Source organism: Hyperolius riggenbachi, chromosome 8 (genome assembly GCF_040937935.1).
Source record: "Hyperolius riggenbachi isolate aHypRig1 chromosome 8, aHypRig1.pri, whole genome shotgun sequence".
Classification (NCBI taxonomy): domain Eukaryota; kingdom Metazoa; phylum Chordata; class Amphibia; order Anura; family Hyperoliidae; genus Hyperolius; species Hyperolius riggenbachi.
Genome location: NC_090653.1, coordinates 261,988,798 through 262,006,512, shown reverse-complemented (window position 1 = coordinate 262,006,512; position 17,715 = coordinate 261,988,798). Strand labels below are relative to the sequence as shown.

The 17,715-nt window shown below is 48.4% G+C and overlaps 1 protein-coding gene and 1 pseudogene across 1 annotated transcript; both read left to right on the top strand.

Moving 5' to 3' along the window:
* The first annotated feature begins 10,479 nt into the window (after positions 1–10,479).
* LOC137529169 (U2 spliceosomal RNA) lies at positions 10,480–10,596 on the top strand (annotated as a pseudogene).
* Positions 10,597–15,558: 4,962 nt separating this feature from the next.
* LOC137527481 (zinc finger CCHC domain-containing protein 3-like) lies at positions 15,559–17,064 on the top strand. Its single transcript, XM_068247996.1, has one exon. The coding sequence runs from the start codon at positions 15,559–15,561 to the stop codon at positions 17,062–17,064; it is 1,506 nt and encodes a 501-aa protein (XP_068104097.1).
* Positions 17,065–17,715: the final 651 nt, after the last annotated feature.

Genomic DNA, 17,715 nt, shown 5'->3' with positions numbered 1-17,715 from the left:
TTGTGTATTGGACACAATGTGGGCTGCACGACCGCTGTCTGGGACCTCCTGTTGTGTTTATTTACAGCCCTGGTATCACCGCTAGGTACCAGGGCTATTATGTCACGGCGAGCTGCCTGCCTCATTGACTGCCTGCTGCCACACACTCATCCTCCTCCTCCTGCTGCTGAATTTACCTCCTGCTGTCTTTGTGTTTCCACTGCCAGGGAGCACATACAATGGCGCTTCCAACATGCGTGCGCCCACCAGCTATTTGTTACGCTCAAAAATAGCTGCATTTCTTTAAAAAAAAAATTGAAAAGAGAAATACGTGAAGAAGAAGAAGACGATATTGAAAAGGAAGGAGAAGATGAAGATGAAGAAGAAGAAGAAGATGAAGAAGAAGATGAAGAAGATGATGAAGAAGATGAAGAAGATGAAGAAGAAGAAGAAGAAGATGAAGAAGATGATGAAGAAGATGAAGAAGATGAAGAAGAAGATGATGATGAAGAAGAAGAAGAAGAAGAAGAAGAAGAAGAAGAAGAAGAAGAAGAAGAAGAAGAAGAAGAAGAAGAAGAAGAAGAAGAAGAAGAAGAAGAAGATGAAGAAGAAGAAGAAGAAGAAGAAGAAGAAGAAGAAGAAGAAGAAGAAGAAGAAGAAGATGAAGATGAAGATGAAGAAGAAGAAGAAGAAGAAGAAGAAGAAGAAGAAGAAGAAGAAGATGAAGACAATATAGAAGAAGAAGATCGAGAAGAAGAAGAAGAAAGATAAAGAAGAAGAAGAACAAGTATATACAGTAACACTACTGAACAAAATTAAGGACACAACTTCTCTTTCCACATTTTTTTTTAAAGGAACATCCCCACATAATCACTTGCTGTTGTTACTTGGAAAAAAAGAGGTTTCTTGCATCATTCACCCTCAAAACAAGTGTTGGAAGCTATTTAAGGCCAATTCGAATAGTCAGCTCGAATAGTTAGCTCGAATACCGACTCGAATAGTGAGCTCGAAGTCCGAGGTCGAATCGAATAGTAAAAATTATTCGACTCGAATATTCGACTGACCTCGAATAATTTACTATTCGAATTCGACCAAACTCGAATTTTAAAAAGGGGTATTTGAGCATCACTACTGGGGTCTAAATTCACTAAAAGGGGTGGAGCCACAAACAGCCAATGACATTTGTTATATTGATTTCAGCCATTCTGTTATTGGCAGGGTTCTCAAACTTAACACAGTTGGTCACTGGATGACTGGGATTATTATTCAGGAAAGTGGGTGGAGTCTACAACAGCCAATCAAAATTCACCTATTGATTTTCAAGTGGAATATTTACATTGCTGCCATTCTTACGCTCTTAATGGCAAATGCCTCAAATCTGCTACAGTCAGTCACTGGGAGACTGGGGTTTAAATTCCGAAAAGGCGGCGGGCTACACACAGCCAATCAGATTTGTTTAATTTCAATGGAAATATGCAAATTATTAATGCCGAGGACCCCAAAGCTCATAAACTTGGTCATTGAGTGACTATATGTCAAGGTTAGAAACAGTGGGTGGAGCCAAAAACAACTAACTTTCTTACTTGGGAAAATACAAACTCCAGCCATTCTTATAGTGTTAATGGCAGGGTTCTCAAACTTGACACAGTTGGTCACTAGGTGAATGGGATTCATATTCTGAAAAGTAGGTGGAGCCTACAACAATCAAAATGCACCTATTGATTTTCAAGGGGAATATTTGAAACTGCTGCCATTCTTACACTGTTAACCAGTTCAGCCTTCAGTCGTTTTCACTTTATGCATCCGAGCAATGTTCACCTCCCATTCATTAGCCTATAACTTTATCACTACTTATCACAATGAACTGATCTATATCTTGTTTTTTCCGCCACCAATTAGGCTTTCTTTGGGGGGTACATTTTGCTAAGAGCTACCTTACTGTAAATGCATTTTAACAGTAAGAATAAGAAAAAAAATGAAAAAATGCATTATTTGTCAGTTTTCGGCCATTATAGTTTTAAAATAAAACATGCCTCCATAATTAAAACCCATGTATTGTATTTGCCCATATGTCATGGTTATTTTACCGTTTAAATTATGTCCCTATCACAATGTATTGCGACAATATTTTATTTGGAAATAAAAGAGCATTTTTTCCGTTTTGCATCCATCACTATTTACAAGCATATAAAAAAAAATAGAGAGAAATATTTCATCTTTACATAGATATTTAAAAAGTTTAGACCCTTAGGTAAATATTTATGTGTTTTTTTTTTTTTTAATAGTAATGTTTTTGTTTTTTTTTATTAAACATTTTATGTGGGCATTTTTGGGAGGGTGGGATATAAATAGTGTTTTATTTGGGGAAATATTTGTGTTTTGCAATGTTTTTTTACTGTCACTTGTAGTTTTACTTTTTGGCCACAAGATGGCAATCTTGAGTTTGTTTACATGACGTGGAGCCGAGAAAAGCCAATCAATATTCACCTGTTGATTTTCAAGGGTAATATTAAAATTGCTGCCATTCTTGCACTGTTAATGGCACAAGCCTAAAACATGGTACAGTTGGTCATTGGGTCAGTGGGGTTCTAATTCATAAAAGGGGCGGAGACACAAACAGCCAATCAGATTTGTTTTATTGATGCCAAGGACCTGAAAGCTGACAAACTTGGTCAGTGTCCAGGTTACAAAAAGTGGGCAGAGCCAAATACAAATTTCACTGGGAAAATATAAACTGCAGGCCTTCTTACACTGTTAATGGCAGGGTTCTTAAACTTTGCCCAGATAGTCACAGTGTGACTGAGAATAATATTCAGGGAAGTGGGTGGAGCCTTTAATAGCCAATCAAAATTCACCTGTTGATTTTCAAGAGGAATATTTAAATTGCTGCCATTTTTCCACTTTTAATAGAAGATGCCTCAAACCTGCTACAGTTGGTCATTGGGTGACTGGGGTTCAAATGCTGGAGAGGGGCAGAGTCACAAACAGCCAATATGATTTGTTTAATTTCTATGGAAATATACAAATCATTGATGCCAAAGCTCACAAACGTGGTCATTGAGTGTTTGTGTGTTAGGGTTAGGAAAAGTGGGCAGAGCCAACACCAGCCAAATACATTCCCGGGCAACACCGGGTCATCAGCTAGTAAGTCATAAAAAAAGCTATTAATACTGCATTTTACTCTGGTACAAATGTACATTTTATTTACATATGTGTTGTAAATCTTACATGTTTTCATGATATTGGTTCTATTACAACCTGTACATTTTCTGAATATTCATTTTTTTTAACCCATATAACCCTGAAAGTATAAATATGTATCCGTTCAGTCTATCCAGGGTAGAGCTATATATATTTCAAGGTGTAATTTCCAGGAAGTGTGTTGGGGGGGTTCACAGAAGTAGAAATTCAAAAAAGATACTAATACCTTCCCCACCATTCAATTCAAAATGTAACAAACATCTGGTGTTGTCTCTGCAAGTTGCTCTGATAGTGTGGAGCACCTGGAGGAAGCTTCCTCTTCCTCTTTGGTCAGTCGCATCCCTGGCTCCCCTGTGGACGTGAGTCAGCATGTTGCATCCCTGGCACCCCTGTAGATGTGCGTCAGTGCTGACACTTGCTGCAGGGATGTTGCTGATTGGTCTGATTCTCCTGGGGGCTTGGTCTGTGCTCTATTCCTGCTATATAAGCCCTGGGCATTCAGTTGCTCGCTGTCCGTTATAGCTATCAGGTCACTGAGCGCTGCACCTTGCTTTACTACTTAGTCTAGTTATAGTTCCACAGAGCTACGTATAGATGCAGACACTGCCGATATATACATACTCTAGTTAGTCTAGTATTGTATATTGTAATTATTCTGATTGTTATTCTGTGTATGACCTGGCGTGCCCTCCACTTTGATTAAAGTCTCATCCCTCTGTACTACTGTCATCTGATACTCGATATTGACCTCGGCTAGCCTTACGACCCTGTCTCTGCCTAATCCTTAACTGTACCTCAGCCATCTGACCTATGTGTATGACTTTGGCCTGTATAACGTTTTCGCACCTTGCTTAGCCTACTGTACTTTAGCCATCTGCTTACCAGTGTATGATCCTAGTCTGTTATTGACCATGCTCTGCCTCAGTCCCTGTGTACCGCATATCTCTGACTTCACGTGTATGACCTCAGTTGACGATCTGACCTCGATTATCGTACATATTCAGTGTACACTTCATAGCTTGCATCGCAGCCAGCGTTACATTATAACGGACCACAAAAATCCCCTACTAGAGTAGATTACGGGGAGTCTCCATCATGGAGGATCTACAGCAACAAATAGTGCTCCTCACCGAGACTGTGCTTCTGCTCTTGGAGCAGGTATCTGCACAACAGACTCAATTGACTCGATTTGCCAATGCCTTATCTCATGCTGGACTTCTTGTGCAATCTGCTTGACGTATTGTAATTCCTTTAACTCCTCGAGAAACTGTAGATCCCATAATGCCTATTCCTGAAAAATGCTCTGGCGCCAAAGCTCAATTCAGTAATTTCATGAATAGCTGTTTTACATATTTCAAAGTGCGATCTCAATCTTCTGGTTCTGAGACTCAAAAAGTGTCATTTGTTATATCTTTGCTGCAAGGAGATCCGCAATCCTGGGCATATGGCCTACCTCCTGAGCATGAAGCCTTTACATCTGTAAACAAATTCTTTGAGGCTATGGCCGTGATCTATGCTGATCCTGACGTGTCTTCTACCGCAGCTCGTAAACTTCGAGAACTGCGGCAGGAATGTCATACTGCGAAAGAGTACGTTGCTGAATTTCGCAGAGTTGTACAGAGGCGCCAGTAGGATAAAAGTCACCAAAACGTCCGGATTGCGGTGGTGGACCAGCCAATCCAAAGCAGACACATGTACTGTCGATTTACAGTAAAATACAATTTATTCATATACTCCCAAGAAAAATTTGCTGAATTTGAAAGAGTTGCTGAATTTCGGCTTGGTCAGTGTCCTCCAAGTGGGGGGAGGCTGCACTTCTTAATCAATTTTTGTTGTGTTTAGCAGACTCTGTTAATTAATGATACTCTCGTTAGCCACCCTGAACCCAAAACCCTAAAGGAAGCTATTACTTTGGCTATCAGTTTAAATAGGCGTTTCAGACAACGCCTTCAAGTAAAGTCTCGAATATTAAATTCCCCATAAACTCTGTACTAATGTTGAAGTACAGTAATAAAGAAAAAAAACCTGAAGACACATAAAGACAATCGGGTGTAACAGTAAAAATTGCTTTGAATCCTTCAAGGCTGGAATATTTTTGTTTGCTGGAGACTTCTGGAAAACTCAGACTCTATAGAATATACTTTTTTTGTTTTTGTTTATGAAAGTGGAAATTTCCAAAGCAAGACCATCATGTCAGACCTTGAAGATGTCAAAGCCGACCATTGTTTTTTTTTTCTATTTATCTGGACAATCTCTCGCATAACTGGATACTTTGTTTATCTGTGTGGTGCTCTGCCAACTCATTCAGTGCAACTCTGATTTCACTCCTGGCAGCTTTCTTTATCAATAAACGATGACATGCAGTAATCTGCCGTTATGCAAGTCTTCTGATCAACAGAGTGTAACATTTGTGTACAGCGTAATCCAAAATCCCACACAAAACGCACGTGGACAGGGGTGTTGCTACAGGTGGATAATTCACTGTCCAATCCTGGCAACTGGCAAGCCACAACTGTCCAACCAGTGCACAGAATTCTGAGACATATCACCATACCAATGCCAGCTATACACACTACGCATATGCATACAAGGTCATGTGGTGGGTGACATCTGGGGGGGGGGGGGATCGTTCCTCAGGGGCATTGCTAGGATTTGTAGATTATCAGGGGTGTTTTGTGTTATCTCCTTGTACCCTTAACATAAGTTTTATATTAACACACATAAAAGGATCATTGTCCCCTAAAAGAAACATAAATTGTCATCAACCCTCGCTTAGTATCAGGCAGCCCCCACTACATATATGCATATCCCTCTTTCCTTGTTAGGCACCGCACCTATGAACACAAGCAGACCCCAAAGACAGCCAATGACAGTGCACCTCATCTGAATGGGGTGAGGAAGAGGAGGGAATGGGAGGGTGATAGAAGGGAACATCACCTGAATGGGGCTGGGAAGAGGAGGGAATAGGAGGGTGATAGGAGGGAATATCTCCTCAATGAGGCAAGTAAGAGGAGGGAATGGGAAGGTGATAGGAGGGAACATCACCTGAATGGGGCAGGGAAGAGGAGGGAATAGGAGGGTGAAAGGCCCTGATGAGTCCGCACAGACGAAACGCGTAGGGTGGAGCCAGGTGCGCCTGACGTCACTGGATGCAGAAATGCTAGCCGGCCACATTAACATCACGGAGATCGATAGCGGACACGCAGCGGGGGGACACCGCTAGGCTCCTGAGCCCAATAGGCCTGAATTTCATCTTGTTACGTAAGTGCACTGATTAGGCGCAGGCTGAAACTTATTGATTTTACACGTTACGCTATGAGTCAATTTTTATGATTATGTTTTATCAGCTCAATCTGGATTAAAGCTTCTGAATTTTACTGGAGAGCTGTTTGCCTGGTCATTATACAGAAACGCTAGGTCCACCTGGTATGTGAGGTGGCAATCATCTGGTGAGCAGTTTGGCATTATTCACTGGGTTCAGCACGGATGCACCACTTGTCACCCGGGGTGTTTTTGCAGGATCTGGATGCACAATTATTGGCAGTAATGCACTATGTGTAGTGTGTTTGTTTCTTGTAGATACAAAGAGTTTGAAGAAGAGGAGCGCTGTCACGCATCACCTTATGTTTTCCATTTGCTGGACTTTTTGGTTTCATAAATTCACATATTTATATATACATGTTTGAGATTTCTACCATATGTCACTAAGGTTTTGCCCTTAAAACCAGGTTATTTATAAAGGGTAGGCGCAGTTTGTTTATATATAAAGAAAGCAGGGAATATCTCCTCAATAAGGCAAGGAAGAGGAGGGAATGGGAGGATGATAGGAGGGAACATCACCTGAATGGGGCGGGGAAGAGGAGGGAAATGGGAGGATGATAGGAGGGAATGGGAGGGTGATAGGACGGAATATCTCCTTAATGTGGCAAGGAAGAGGAGGGAATGGGAGGGTGATAGAAGGGAACATCACCTGAATGGGGCAGGGAAGAGGAGGGAAATGGGAGGGTGATAGGAGGGAATATCTCCTTAATGTGGCTGGGAAGAGGAGGGAATATGAGGGGGATAGGAGGAAACATCACCTGAATGTGACAGGGAAGAGGATGGAATGGGAGGGTAATAGGCGGGAACATCACAGAAAGCCTGCCTCTTCCTGTCAAGCCAACATTAAACATTTATGATAGTTTTACTTCTATATACGATCATTTTCACAGTATATTCTTGTTCTCGCCTAGTGTGGCTCAATGGTGAAATTTGCTGACGATCTCACAAGAATATTGCTAATCTCGTAGCGAGACCAAACTTGAACATGTTGCTCATCCATCCTGAATCACTTGTTTGATTAATGGCCAGAGTTTACCACGTCCAGCAGGGATCCTCTCCTGACCTCTGGAGGTCCTGAACCATGAACATGACTGATGTCTAACTTCCGGCAAGTTGTGAGGTCTGCATTGTACATCAGCAGAAGCCCTACACACATGGGTCACAAATGTGGCCTGGAATATCACACATTGTCCACTGATTCATCTCGTAATTACTGCAAACGTGGCTGAGATGTTCCTCATTTACAGCATAAGTGATAAGAGATGTCTCTTAAATGGACTGAAGGCAAATTTGAACTGGTTAGTGGCTACTTTTCACGTCCGGTGCACAATTATGGTTAATTTACACAGACATCAGTTGGATTGCTGCCAATCCCCACATCCAAATTACCTCATTTTGGCTGCCAATCCCCACATCCAAATTAGGTATTTGGCTTCTCAGCCATGGGTGGTAGTGGGCCTCATCCTGGCACTTGTTGTATGGCATTCACGGAGGGATAATATGGGATGAACAACAAAAGCCTATGCTACTAGGCCTCTGTACTGTTTTCCCCTTGGGTGGAAGGTATGGCATGGGCAAAGCGTGTGGCTTCAGCATAGCCAGAGGAGCACAGAGGCAAGGCAGTTTCTACAGTTTCTGCTGCCTGAAGCAATCCCCTACCAGTAAGAAATGGATCCAGTATCTGTTCCCCACCGTTTCCACTCCTTCCTAAGTAAGATGCCAGTCCTACCATAAAGCCACCGTAATCAATCTAGGGTGAGGCACCAGCAACTGGCCCAATCTGGATAGCAGAGCATGCAGTAGCGTAAAAATACATAGCCAATTGTGGGGACATCTCCTCTCCTTTCAGATCCATTGGTATCCTCTGGGTCCCCTCCAACTAAAGTATGCTACCTGGCTGAGGCGCACACTATGGTTCATGTACTGTCCCAACCATATGCCTCCTGAATCGCGTTCGCGATCACAGGACGTTTGAGATTGTGGTTTTAAAAGTCCTCTGGTCCCCCGTCAAACGCTGACCCGCCAAACTTTACCGACAATGGCTTGTCGGTAATCTCATGGGGGCCACGCTCTGCTTCAAGCACAAATGAGGCTGTACTGCGCCTGTGCAAGTGTGGTTGCAGCTGCGCAGTAAGCCAGAGCCATTCATGCACAGCACGGTCATTCTCGTGCGGCTGCAGCACAGCCCTGCTAGTGCCAAAGAAGAAGCTCAACCCCAATCAGCAGGCGGGTCTGCAAGCGGCATCAGGGAACCAGAGGACAGCGAGAGAAGCCTCATTACAATCCAGAGGCTTTCCTCTCCTTAGGTACGTATCTGTGAACCTGAGCTTAAAGAGAACCTGTACTGAGTAAAAATATTTAAAATAAACACATGAGGTAACTTCAAATGAACATTACAGAGTTACCTTGCCATCAGTTCCTCTCAGAAGCTCACCATTTTCTTCTGACAATAATCCCATCCAGTTCTGACAATATTTTGTCAGATCTGAAATATATCAGTTGCTGTCAGTAAAATATCAGTTGCTGTCAGTTATAGCTGAGAGGAAAACAGATGTACCAGGTAATGTCCATGTTTCCCTATGGCTCAAGTGGGCGATGTTACAGTTTAACTGTGTGCTGACCAGAAAGCTGCTATGGCTAATGGCTATTTTCAAAATGGAGGACGGAAAAAAATTCCCTTGATCATAGTGAACAAATAGGACCCGGGATAGGAGAAAGACACTGAGGAGTAGACTACATGGAAGGTAAGTATGACTTGTGCATGCTTATTTTGACTTTTATTTTCAGTACAGGTTTTCTTTAAGTTCTGGTTCTCATTAAATGGAAAAAAAAGGCCCTTAACCACTTCACCCCAAAGCGTTTTTTACCCTAACGGACAAGAGCGATTTTCACCTTTCAGTGCTCATCCCATTCATTTGCCAATAGCTTAATCACTGCTAATCACAATGAAATTATCTATATCTTGTTTTTTTCACCACCAATTAGGCTTTTTGTTGTTGATTGTTTTCAGTAATTACTTTATTTTCTATGCATTTTAAAGGGAAAAACAAGGAAAAAATGAAAAAAAATACACCATTTCTCCAATTTCATCCCCTATAGTTTTAATATAAACACTGCTGCTGTACATAAAACACACACATTGGCTATCATTCATGAACAGGCTGTCGGTAAACAGAATCGGTGCGGGAAAACACCGCTGGCGGATTTTTAGACTTCTGGGTGGGCATTCATGAAGATGTATCCATGTGCGGAAGCAGTGCGGAGATTCCCCGAACTAGGCAGGCGGTAGGCTGGCGGTAGGCTTGCGGAGACACGGAAGCTGCTGAGTTGATACAATTCTCCGTGTTCCGCTCTGCTGCAGCTGCCTGGGAGGTCTCTGTGTCTCCATTCACTTACATTGGTACCGCCACATCAGAGGGAGCAGTACTTCCCGACCTCACACCGCTTGCGGTGATCTTCATGAATGAACATTTTGCTACATTTGTACCGATAATCACCGCACAAGGCGGTGATTTATCACTCTTCTCGGTAGTGTCATTTTTCCATGCGGAAAGAGGCTTTATGAATGCTGATTTTGCATTTATGAATGATAGCCCTTGTCCATAGTCCATACCCGGCTTGAGGCCTGGGATGGTCTGTCTGAGGGCAGAGGGGGCGTGGCCTGTGAGGTGGAAAAAGCTGCCAAGCTAAAAAAGTCAGAAGGAGGCGGAGCTATGCAAATAATTTGGTTTGTCCCATGAGGCCAACTTTGGTTATGAAGAGCCTTATTATCTAATGATTATTAGAATAAGGCTACATATTAAGACTTTGCTAACTAATCTATGTAGCCGGACTATTGCAGAAATATAGTCTTTGTGTGCGGAACGATGTCACCGAAAGTCGCGTGATGAGTGCTGCACGTAGGGTACAAGCAAAGCCAGGCTTTTCAGCTTAACAGTCTAACAATGGGTCTTTTGGCTCCTACAAATTTTGGCTAAGATCGCTTCTCGGCCTTTTGGCTAAGATCAAGTGTAGTATCTGTTCTTATCAGTGCTGCAGCTTGGGCCCACAGTTCCCCTGGTGAAAGAGCTAAATGTCCTTTTAAGGGCACATCCCAGGCGGAAAGGGCGGAAGACTCCGAGATCGCCGAGGAAGAGGTCGGACTGAGGACGCCGAGACCAAGCTGAACCCCTGCAAACTCCTAGCAGAGGATCTTCCAAGGCTTCGAGCAAGTTGGGGAGCAGCAGTCCCGACGAGACCTCTACGACATCGGCAGACCTCCGGAGACTCGCCCAAAAAGACGAGAAGATGGCAAAGAAAAGGACATCACAGAGGAAGGGAGAAACCAAGGGGGCCCCCGGAACAGGAACGTCGGCCGGACCTCAGGAGGAAGTGGCCGCCTCGACCTCCACCACCCCGGCAGAGGCAACCCCGCGGCCTCAGGCCCAGGCAGGACCCCCTAGGGGCGCCTGCACTGGAGCCCTGGATGAGGACAACGGTGGCGCTGAAGCTGAGGAAGGTGGATGGCCGAGTGCCGGACATGACCCCTGAGGTTTTTGGCAAGAAGATGGTCCTCGACCAAGGGTTCTCCAAGGCGGAGACCCTGTCTATCCAGAATTTCATGGAGGGGATCTTCTACATCACCTTCATCTCGATGCAGGTCTGTAGGAGGTATTGGGAGGCCTTCTCCACAGCAGGCCCAGACTCGACCTTCAGGAAATTCGATGGAAACTCCCCAATCCAGAGAGAGGAGAGAAGAATCATGATTGCGATGAGGAACCCCCACATACCGGCAGCGGACATCGCCACCTACCTGAGACGCTTCTGCCAGGTGCTGAAGGGTCCCACCCAGATCCTCGATTCCAACGGATTCTGGACGGGTAGGTGGAGCGTCATCTGCAGGCTGCGGAAGGACTCCAGCAAGCCAGGCGGCTTTCAGCACCTGAGCCCAAGCTTCAACCTGGGGAACTCACCGGGCATCATCCGCTACGAGGACATCCCCCAGACCTGCATGAAGTGTGGACGGCTCATGGGCAGGAGAGCCGATTAGGCTCATCAACGTGTACGCCTCCCCTGGGAAGAACGAGCGGCTGGAACTTTTCCAGACCCTGAGGCCTCATCTCGCCACCTCCAGGGCGGTAGTGTTGGCCGGCGACTTCAATTGCCCGGTGGAAGAGGAGGGCCGCAGCTCTGGCTCAGCAGCCAAGCTGGACATTTCATCCCGGCTGCTCAGGGAGATGGTGATGGAGGCCTCTCTGAGAGACGCGGTGGGCAGCATCGGTCCGGGGTCTGTGAATTATTCATGGTCCCGTCCAGATGGCTCAGTGCGCTCAAGGATTGACTTCATCTTCACCTCCCAGGCAGTGAGGCATAGCAACCACTCAATGGTCCCCTGTTTCTTTTCTGACCACAGAGCGGTGAACTTACAGGCAGACTTGGGTGACGGGTTCCCCCCCGGCCCAGGCTCCTGGAAGCTGAACTGCACTCTGCTGGGAAATGAGCAGATTATGGGGGAGCTGAGAGAGGCCTATGTCTCCTGGCGGGATGAAAAGGACAGTTTTGACAACGTGGGACAATGGTGGGAGTTCACCAAGGTGAGGTTCCGCTTTTTCTTCCAGGAGAAGGGTCGACAACAGGAAGGTGAGCGTAGGAGGGAACTCAGAAGGCAGCAGCGAGAGCTGCAGTCTCTGCAGGACCTCTTCCATTGTGGTTGGGATGTTAGGCAGGAGCTGGAGGAAACCAAGAAATGCCTGAAAAGACATTTCGAGGAGGAATCCAGGCGTATCGTCTTCCGTTCCAAGGTGGAGAATCTGGAGAAAGGTGAGAAATGCAACTCATTCTTTTTCAGGAAACTTCACTCAGGCCACACACCCCTGGTCGAGCTGAGAGACGAGTCCGGGGCTTTGAAGAAGGGGAAGGAGGCTGTGATGAAAGTGGTCACCGACTACTACTCCAGCCTCTACTCCCCGAAAGCCACGGACAGCGAGGCTACCGAGAGATTCCTGTCGGGAATCACTAGAACGGTAGACGAGGAAGGTAAGTCCTCAGTCAACGCACCCCTGACATTGGAGGAGCTTCACTCCGCAGCCAGATCTTTCAGCTCAGGTAAGACCCCAGGCAGCGACGGCCTCCCCGCAGAGTTCTATGTGGCAATGTGGGACCTGGTAGGCCCGGACCTGTTGGAGCTATACGAAGAGACGGCGGCGGTAGGTAAGTTACCCCCTTCTCTCAGGGAGGGAATGGTCACGATCCTGTATAAACAGAAGGGAGAGAGGTGTGACCTCAAAAATTGGAGGCCCATCTCCCTCCTTAATGTGGACTACAAGATCCTGACCAAGGTGCTGGCCAACCGGCTAAAGAGGGTCATCGGTCAGATCATCAACCCGGACCAGACTTGCGGAATCCCCGGCCGCAGGATCGCGGACAGTCTGGCTCTCGTCAGAGACACGATCCATTACATCAAAGACCGCAACGTCCGTGCGGCCCTGGTGAGTATTGACCAGGAGAAGGCGTTCGACCGGGTATCCCACGAGTTCCTCTGCAAGGTGCTCAACAGGTTTGGTTTGGGAGAAATGTTCTGTTCCTATGTTAACCTTCTTTACACAGGTATCGAGAGTACGGTGCTGGTGAACGGCTGGAAGACTGACCCATTTCCTGTTCTCTCCGGGGTCAGACAAGGCTGCTCTCTGTCCCCTCTTCTTTTTGTTTGTTGTATAGAGCTCTTCGCCGAATGCATCAGACGGAACCCAGAGATCAGAGGGATCACCGCACCAGGACCAGAGAGACGAGTGGTCAAGTGCTCACTCTACATGGATGATGTGACGGTGTTCTGCGCAGATCAGCAGTCCATCGCATCGCTAGTCCAGACGTGTGAGGACTTTGGCCGGGCTTCGGGAGCAAAGGTCAACTGCGGTAAGTCGGAGGCCCTCCTCTTCGGAGAGTGGCATCTGTCTACATCTGCACCTGTCCCCTTTAGCATCAAGCCGGATTTCATCAAGATTCTTGGAGTCTGGTTCGGAGCAGAAGGCGCTGCCCAGAAGTCATGGGAAGAGAGACTCGCAAAGATGAGGCAGAAGTTTGGACTCTGGAGCCTCAGGAAGCTTACCATCGAAGGGAAAACCCTGGTCCTGCGGAACGGAATCCTTCCGGTACTGCAGTACCTAGCCCAAGCATGGCCACCAAGGGCGGACACGTGCAAGACCATCACAAGGGCAGTTTTCTACTTCATCTGGGGATCCAAGATGGACAGAGTCAAGCGGGCAGTCATGTACAAGGAGCCCGGCAAGGGAGGTAAGGGCGTGCCCGACATCTCCACCATGCTCCGGGTTTTCTTCGCATGCAACTGCACCCGCAGAACGATTACAGACTACGCACAGGGCTCGGCAGGAAACTCCATGTCCCGTTTCTTCCTTCTTCCCCTCTGGAGAACCTTAGGGTGGGACAAATGGGACAGCTCCATCCCCTACAACTGGGACACTCCTTGGTTCTACTTGGAAGCTTTCAAGTTCATCAAGGAGCAGCAGCTTGAGAGAGTTAACCCGGACCTGTGGAAGCCGAAGGTGATCTACAAGATCATCAGAGACAGAGATGACGTTGAGTCCGCCCCAGGCCTGCCAGACAGCGCCGCCAGGTATGTATGGAAGAATGTGGCATCCAGGAAGCTTACCAACAAGCATAAAGACTTGTCCTGGATGGCCATCCGAGGGGGGCTGCCCCTGAGGTCCTTCATGCATGCCAGGAACCTGTGCAAACACAGCCACTGCCCCTTGTGCAACCGCGGCAAGGAAACATCTTGGCACCTTTTCTGGGACTGCCAGTACGCACAGGAGCTGCTGGACGAACTGAGGCCGGAACTTTCAGGACTGATGCCGAGGAGAGCGATTACCCACTGTGCGGTGATGTATGGTTTCTTCCACGGCAGCCATTCAGAAGAGAGAATCCTGGACGCTTGGCGCCTTATGTGTTGCTTTAAGGACGCTGTGTGGTGTGCCAGGGAAAGAATGATACACCGGAGGGAAAAGATGTCCATGGAGGACTGCCGCAGACTTATCCACAGCCTGCTTCGGGACTACAACACCATGGACTCCCTGGAGGAGTCAGAAGACGACGACGACTGATCAGTTCAGGTCTGTCTAGTCCTCCCTCCTCCCCTCCCTAACTGTTTGTTGTCCTTCAATAAAGCCTCAGGTCTGTCTTCCCCTACCCCAACCCTCCTCCCCCCCCCCCCCCCCCCTGTTGCTTTGTTGAATGGTAAGTATGGTTTAAACTGTGGTACTTTGGAGGATGTGCGGATCATGGCATTTGCTGTGCACCGCACGTCAGACAAAGAGCCACAGAGAGATTGAAGTGGAGCTCTTTGAGACTTGGGCCCAGAGGTTCTCCTCGGGGCCAGAGTCAAAAGACCCACAGTTAAAAGCCGGCAGGGACACGCACATTGTGAGGCCAGAGGTTTATTACCTTAGGCTGCACTTTGGGCATCTCCCTCCCGGAAGACTTAGTTACATGAACCCAGTTGGCAACAACTGGGGCAGGGGGTCCTCTCGTGCCTTTGGGCAGGAGAGGGCCCAAGCCCCCCCGAGCCTCTGGCAAGGGGAGAAGGGCTCTCCAACCCTCTGAGCTCTCGCTCAGAGGGGGGAGAAGCCTAAGGGGTCCTTCCCTTTGCGAAGGATCCAGAGGGCGCCGCATGCCCGGTTTTGTGGCGGTGTACAATGCATCGCCATTTTTCCCGGGCATGCGGCCTTAAGCCCAGAATTCAGGGCCCCTGCTGTCTTACAGCAGGGGTCAGGAAAGCAAAAAAAATAAAAAAATCTGTTCTTATCAGTGCTGCAGCTTGGGCCCACAGTTCCCCTGGTGAAAGAGCTAAATGTCCTTTTAAGGGCACATCCCAGGCGGAAAGGGCGGAAGACTCCGAGATCGCCGAGGAAGACGTCGGACTGAGGACGCCGAGACCAAGCTGAACCCCTGCAAACTCCTAGCAGAGGATCTTCCAAGGCTTCGAGCAAGTTGGGGAGCAGCAGTCCCGACGAGACCTCTACGACATCGGCAGACCTCCGGAGACTCGCCCAAAAAGACGAGAAGATGGCAAAGAAAAGCACATCACAGAGGAAGGGAGAAACCAAGGGGGCCCCCAGAACAGGAACGTCGGCCGGACCTCAGGAGGAAGTGGCCGCCTCGACCTCCACCACCCCGGCAGAGGCAACCCCGCGGCCTCAGGCCAGGCCCAGGCAGGACCCCCTAGGGGCGCCTGCACTGGAGCCCTGGATGAGGACAACGGTGGCGCTGAAGCTGAGGAAGGTGGATGGCCGAGTGCCGGACATGACCCCTGAGGTTTTTGGCAAGAAGATGGTCCTCGACCAAGGGTTCTCCAAGGCGGAGACCCTGTCTATCCAGAATTTCATGGAGGGGATCTTCTACATCACCTTCATCTCGATGCAGGTCTGTAGGAGGTATTGGGAGGCCTTCTCCACAGCAGGCCCAGACTCGACCTTCAGGAAATTCGATGGAAACTCCCCAATCCAGAGAGAGGAGAGAAGAATCATGATTGCGATGAGGAACCCCCACATACCGGCAGCGGACATCGCCACCTACCTGAGACGCTTCTGCCAGGTGCTGAAGGGTCCCACCCAGATCCTCGATTCCAACGGATTCTGGACGGGTAGGTGGAGCGTCATCTGCAGGCTGCGGAAGGACTCCAGCAAGCCAGGCGGCTTTCAGCACCTGAGCCCAAGCTTCAACCTGGGGAACTCACCGGGCATCATCCGCTACGAGGACATCCCCCAGACCTGCATGAAGTGTGGAAAGCTGGGCCACATCGCAAGGAACTGCAAAGAGCACGCCTGCAGGAACTGCCAGGTGACTGGCCATGAGGCGAAGGACTGCCCCCGAGCGCGGTGCTGCAACCTCTGTGGACTACCAGGCCACCTGTACACAGCCTGCCCGCAACGTGCCAAGAGCTACGCCGGAAGGGTTGCCATGGGCGCTGTGAAACCGTCACAGCCAGCCGCAAAACCACCACCCCAAAAGGCAGCCCCGAAGGAGAAGCAGAAGGATAAAGGAAAAGGGAAGGCACAGGAGGGTAAGATACAGCCACCCCCCGACCCTTCCCACACCTCCGCACCCAACCCCCCCCCTCCCCAACCCTGCCCATCCTACCCCTCCCACCCCAGCCCAGACCCCTACCCCAACCCCTGTGGTCACCCAAACCCCACCCACCCAGACCACACCCGCTCCCACCCCCCTCCCCCTCCCCCCCCTAACCCTCCACCTCCCCTCCAGGAGGCTTCTTCCCTTCTCTCTCCCGCAGAGATCATCACCAAGGGAAAAAGGAAACAGGCGGAAGACGCATCACCCCCTGAAGATGTGGCCAAGAAGAAGGCCATTGACCTGGGGGCAGATGGGGAAACCGAAGAGGACATAGCAGTCGATGGAGAGGACGTGTTTGATGAGCTCGACCAGTACATCGACGACTACAGGAATGCTATAGCCGATGGTATCATCGATGAGAACTTAGATCTCTCACCTACCAACGGCTCAGCATCGAGCGCGGCACCGGAGAGGGATCCACCCGTCGGGACAGGTAACTAAGGGACCCCGTCCCACCTACCTAACGGTATCTCTCTCTTCCCCAAATGTGTTACATGATGGCAGGAATTAACATTTTTTCCATCAATGTGAGAAGTATTAAGGACAAGTTGAGGAGACAGACGACCCTGAGCTTCCTGTCTGGGCTGCAAGGTAATGTATTCTTCCTCCAGGAATGTGCATTGCCCCCTGCTGGCACATACAGGCACCTCTCCTCCGAGTGGACTCACGGCCCTTCATTCTGGTCAGGGGGTGGCGACTGCAGATCCTCGGGGGTCGCCGTTCTGATCAGGGGAAGGCAGTTCACGGTTGACACTGTGCAGGAGCTCGTCTGTGGCCGACTTCTGGTCATAGACGGCTCATGGGCAGGAGAGCCGATTAGGCTCATCAACGTGTACGCCTCCCCTGGGAAGAACGAGCGGCTGGAACTTTTCCAGACCCTGAGGCCTCATCTCGCCACCTCCAGGGCGGTAGTGTTGGCCGGCGACTTCAATTGCCCGGTGGAAGAGGAGGGCCGCAGCTCTGGCTCAGCAGCCAAGCTGGACATTTCATCCCGGCTGCTCAGGGAGATGGTGATGGAGGCCTCTCTGAGAGACGCGGTGGGCAGCATCGGTCCGGGGTCTGTGAATTATTCATGGTCCCGTCCAGATGGCT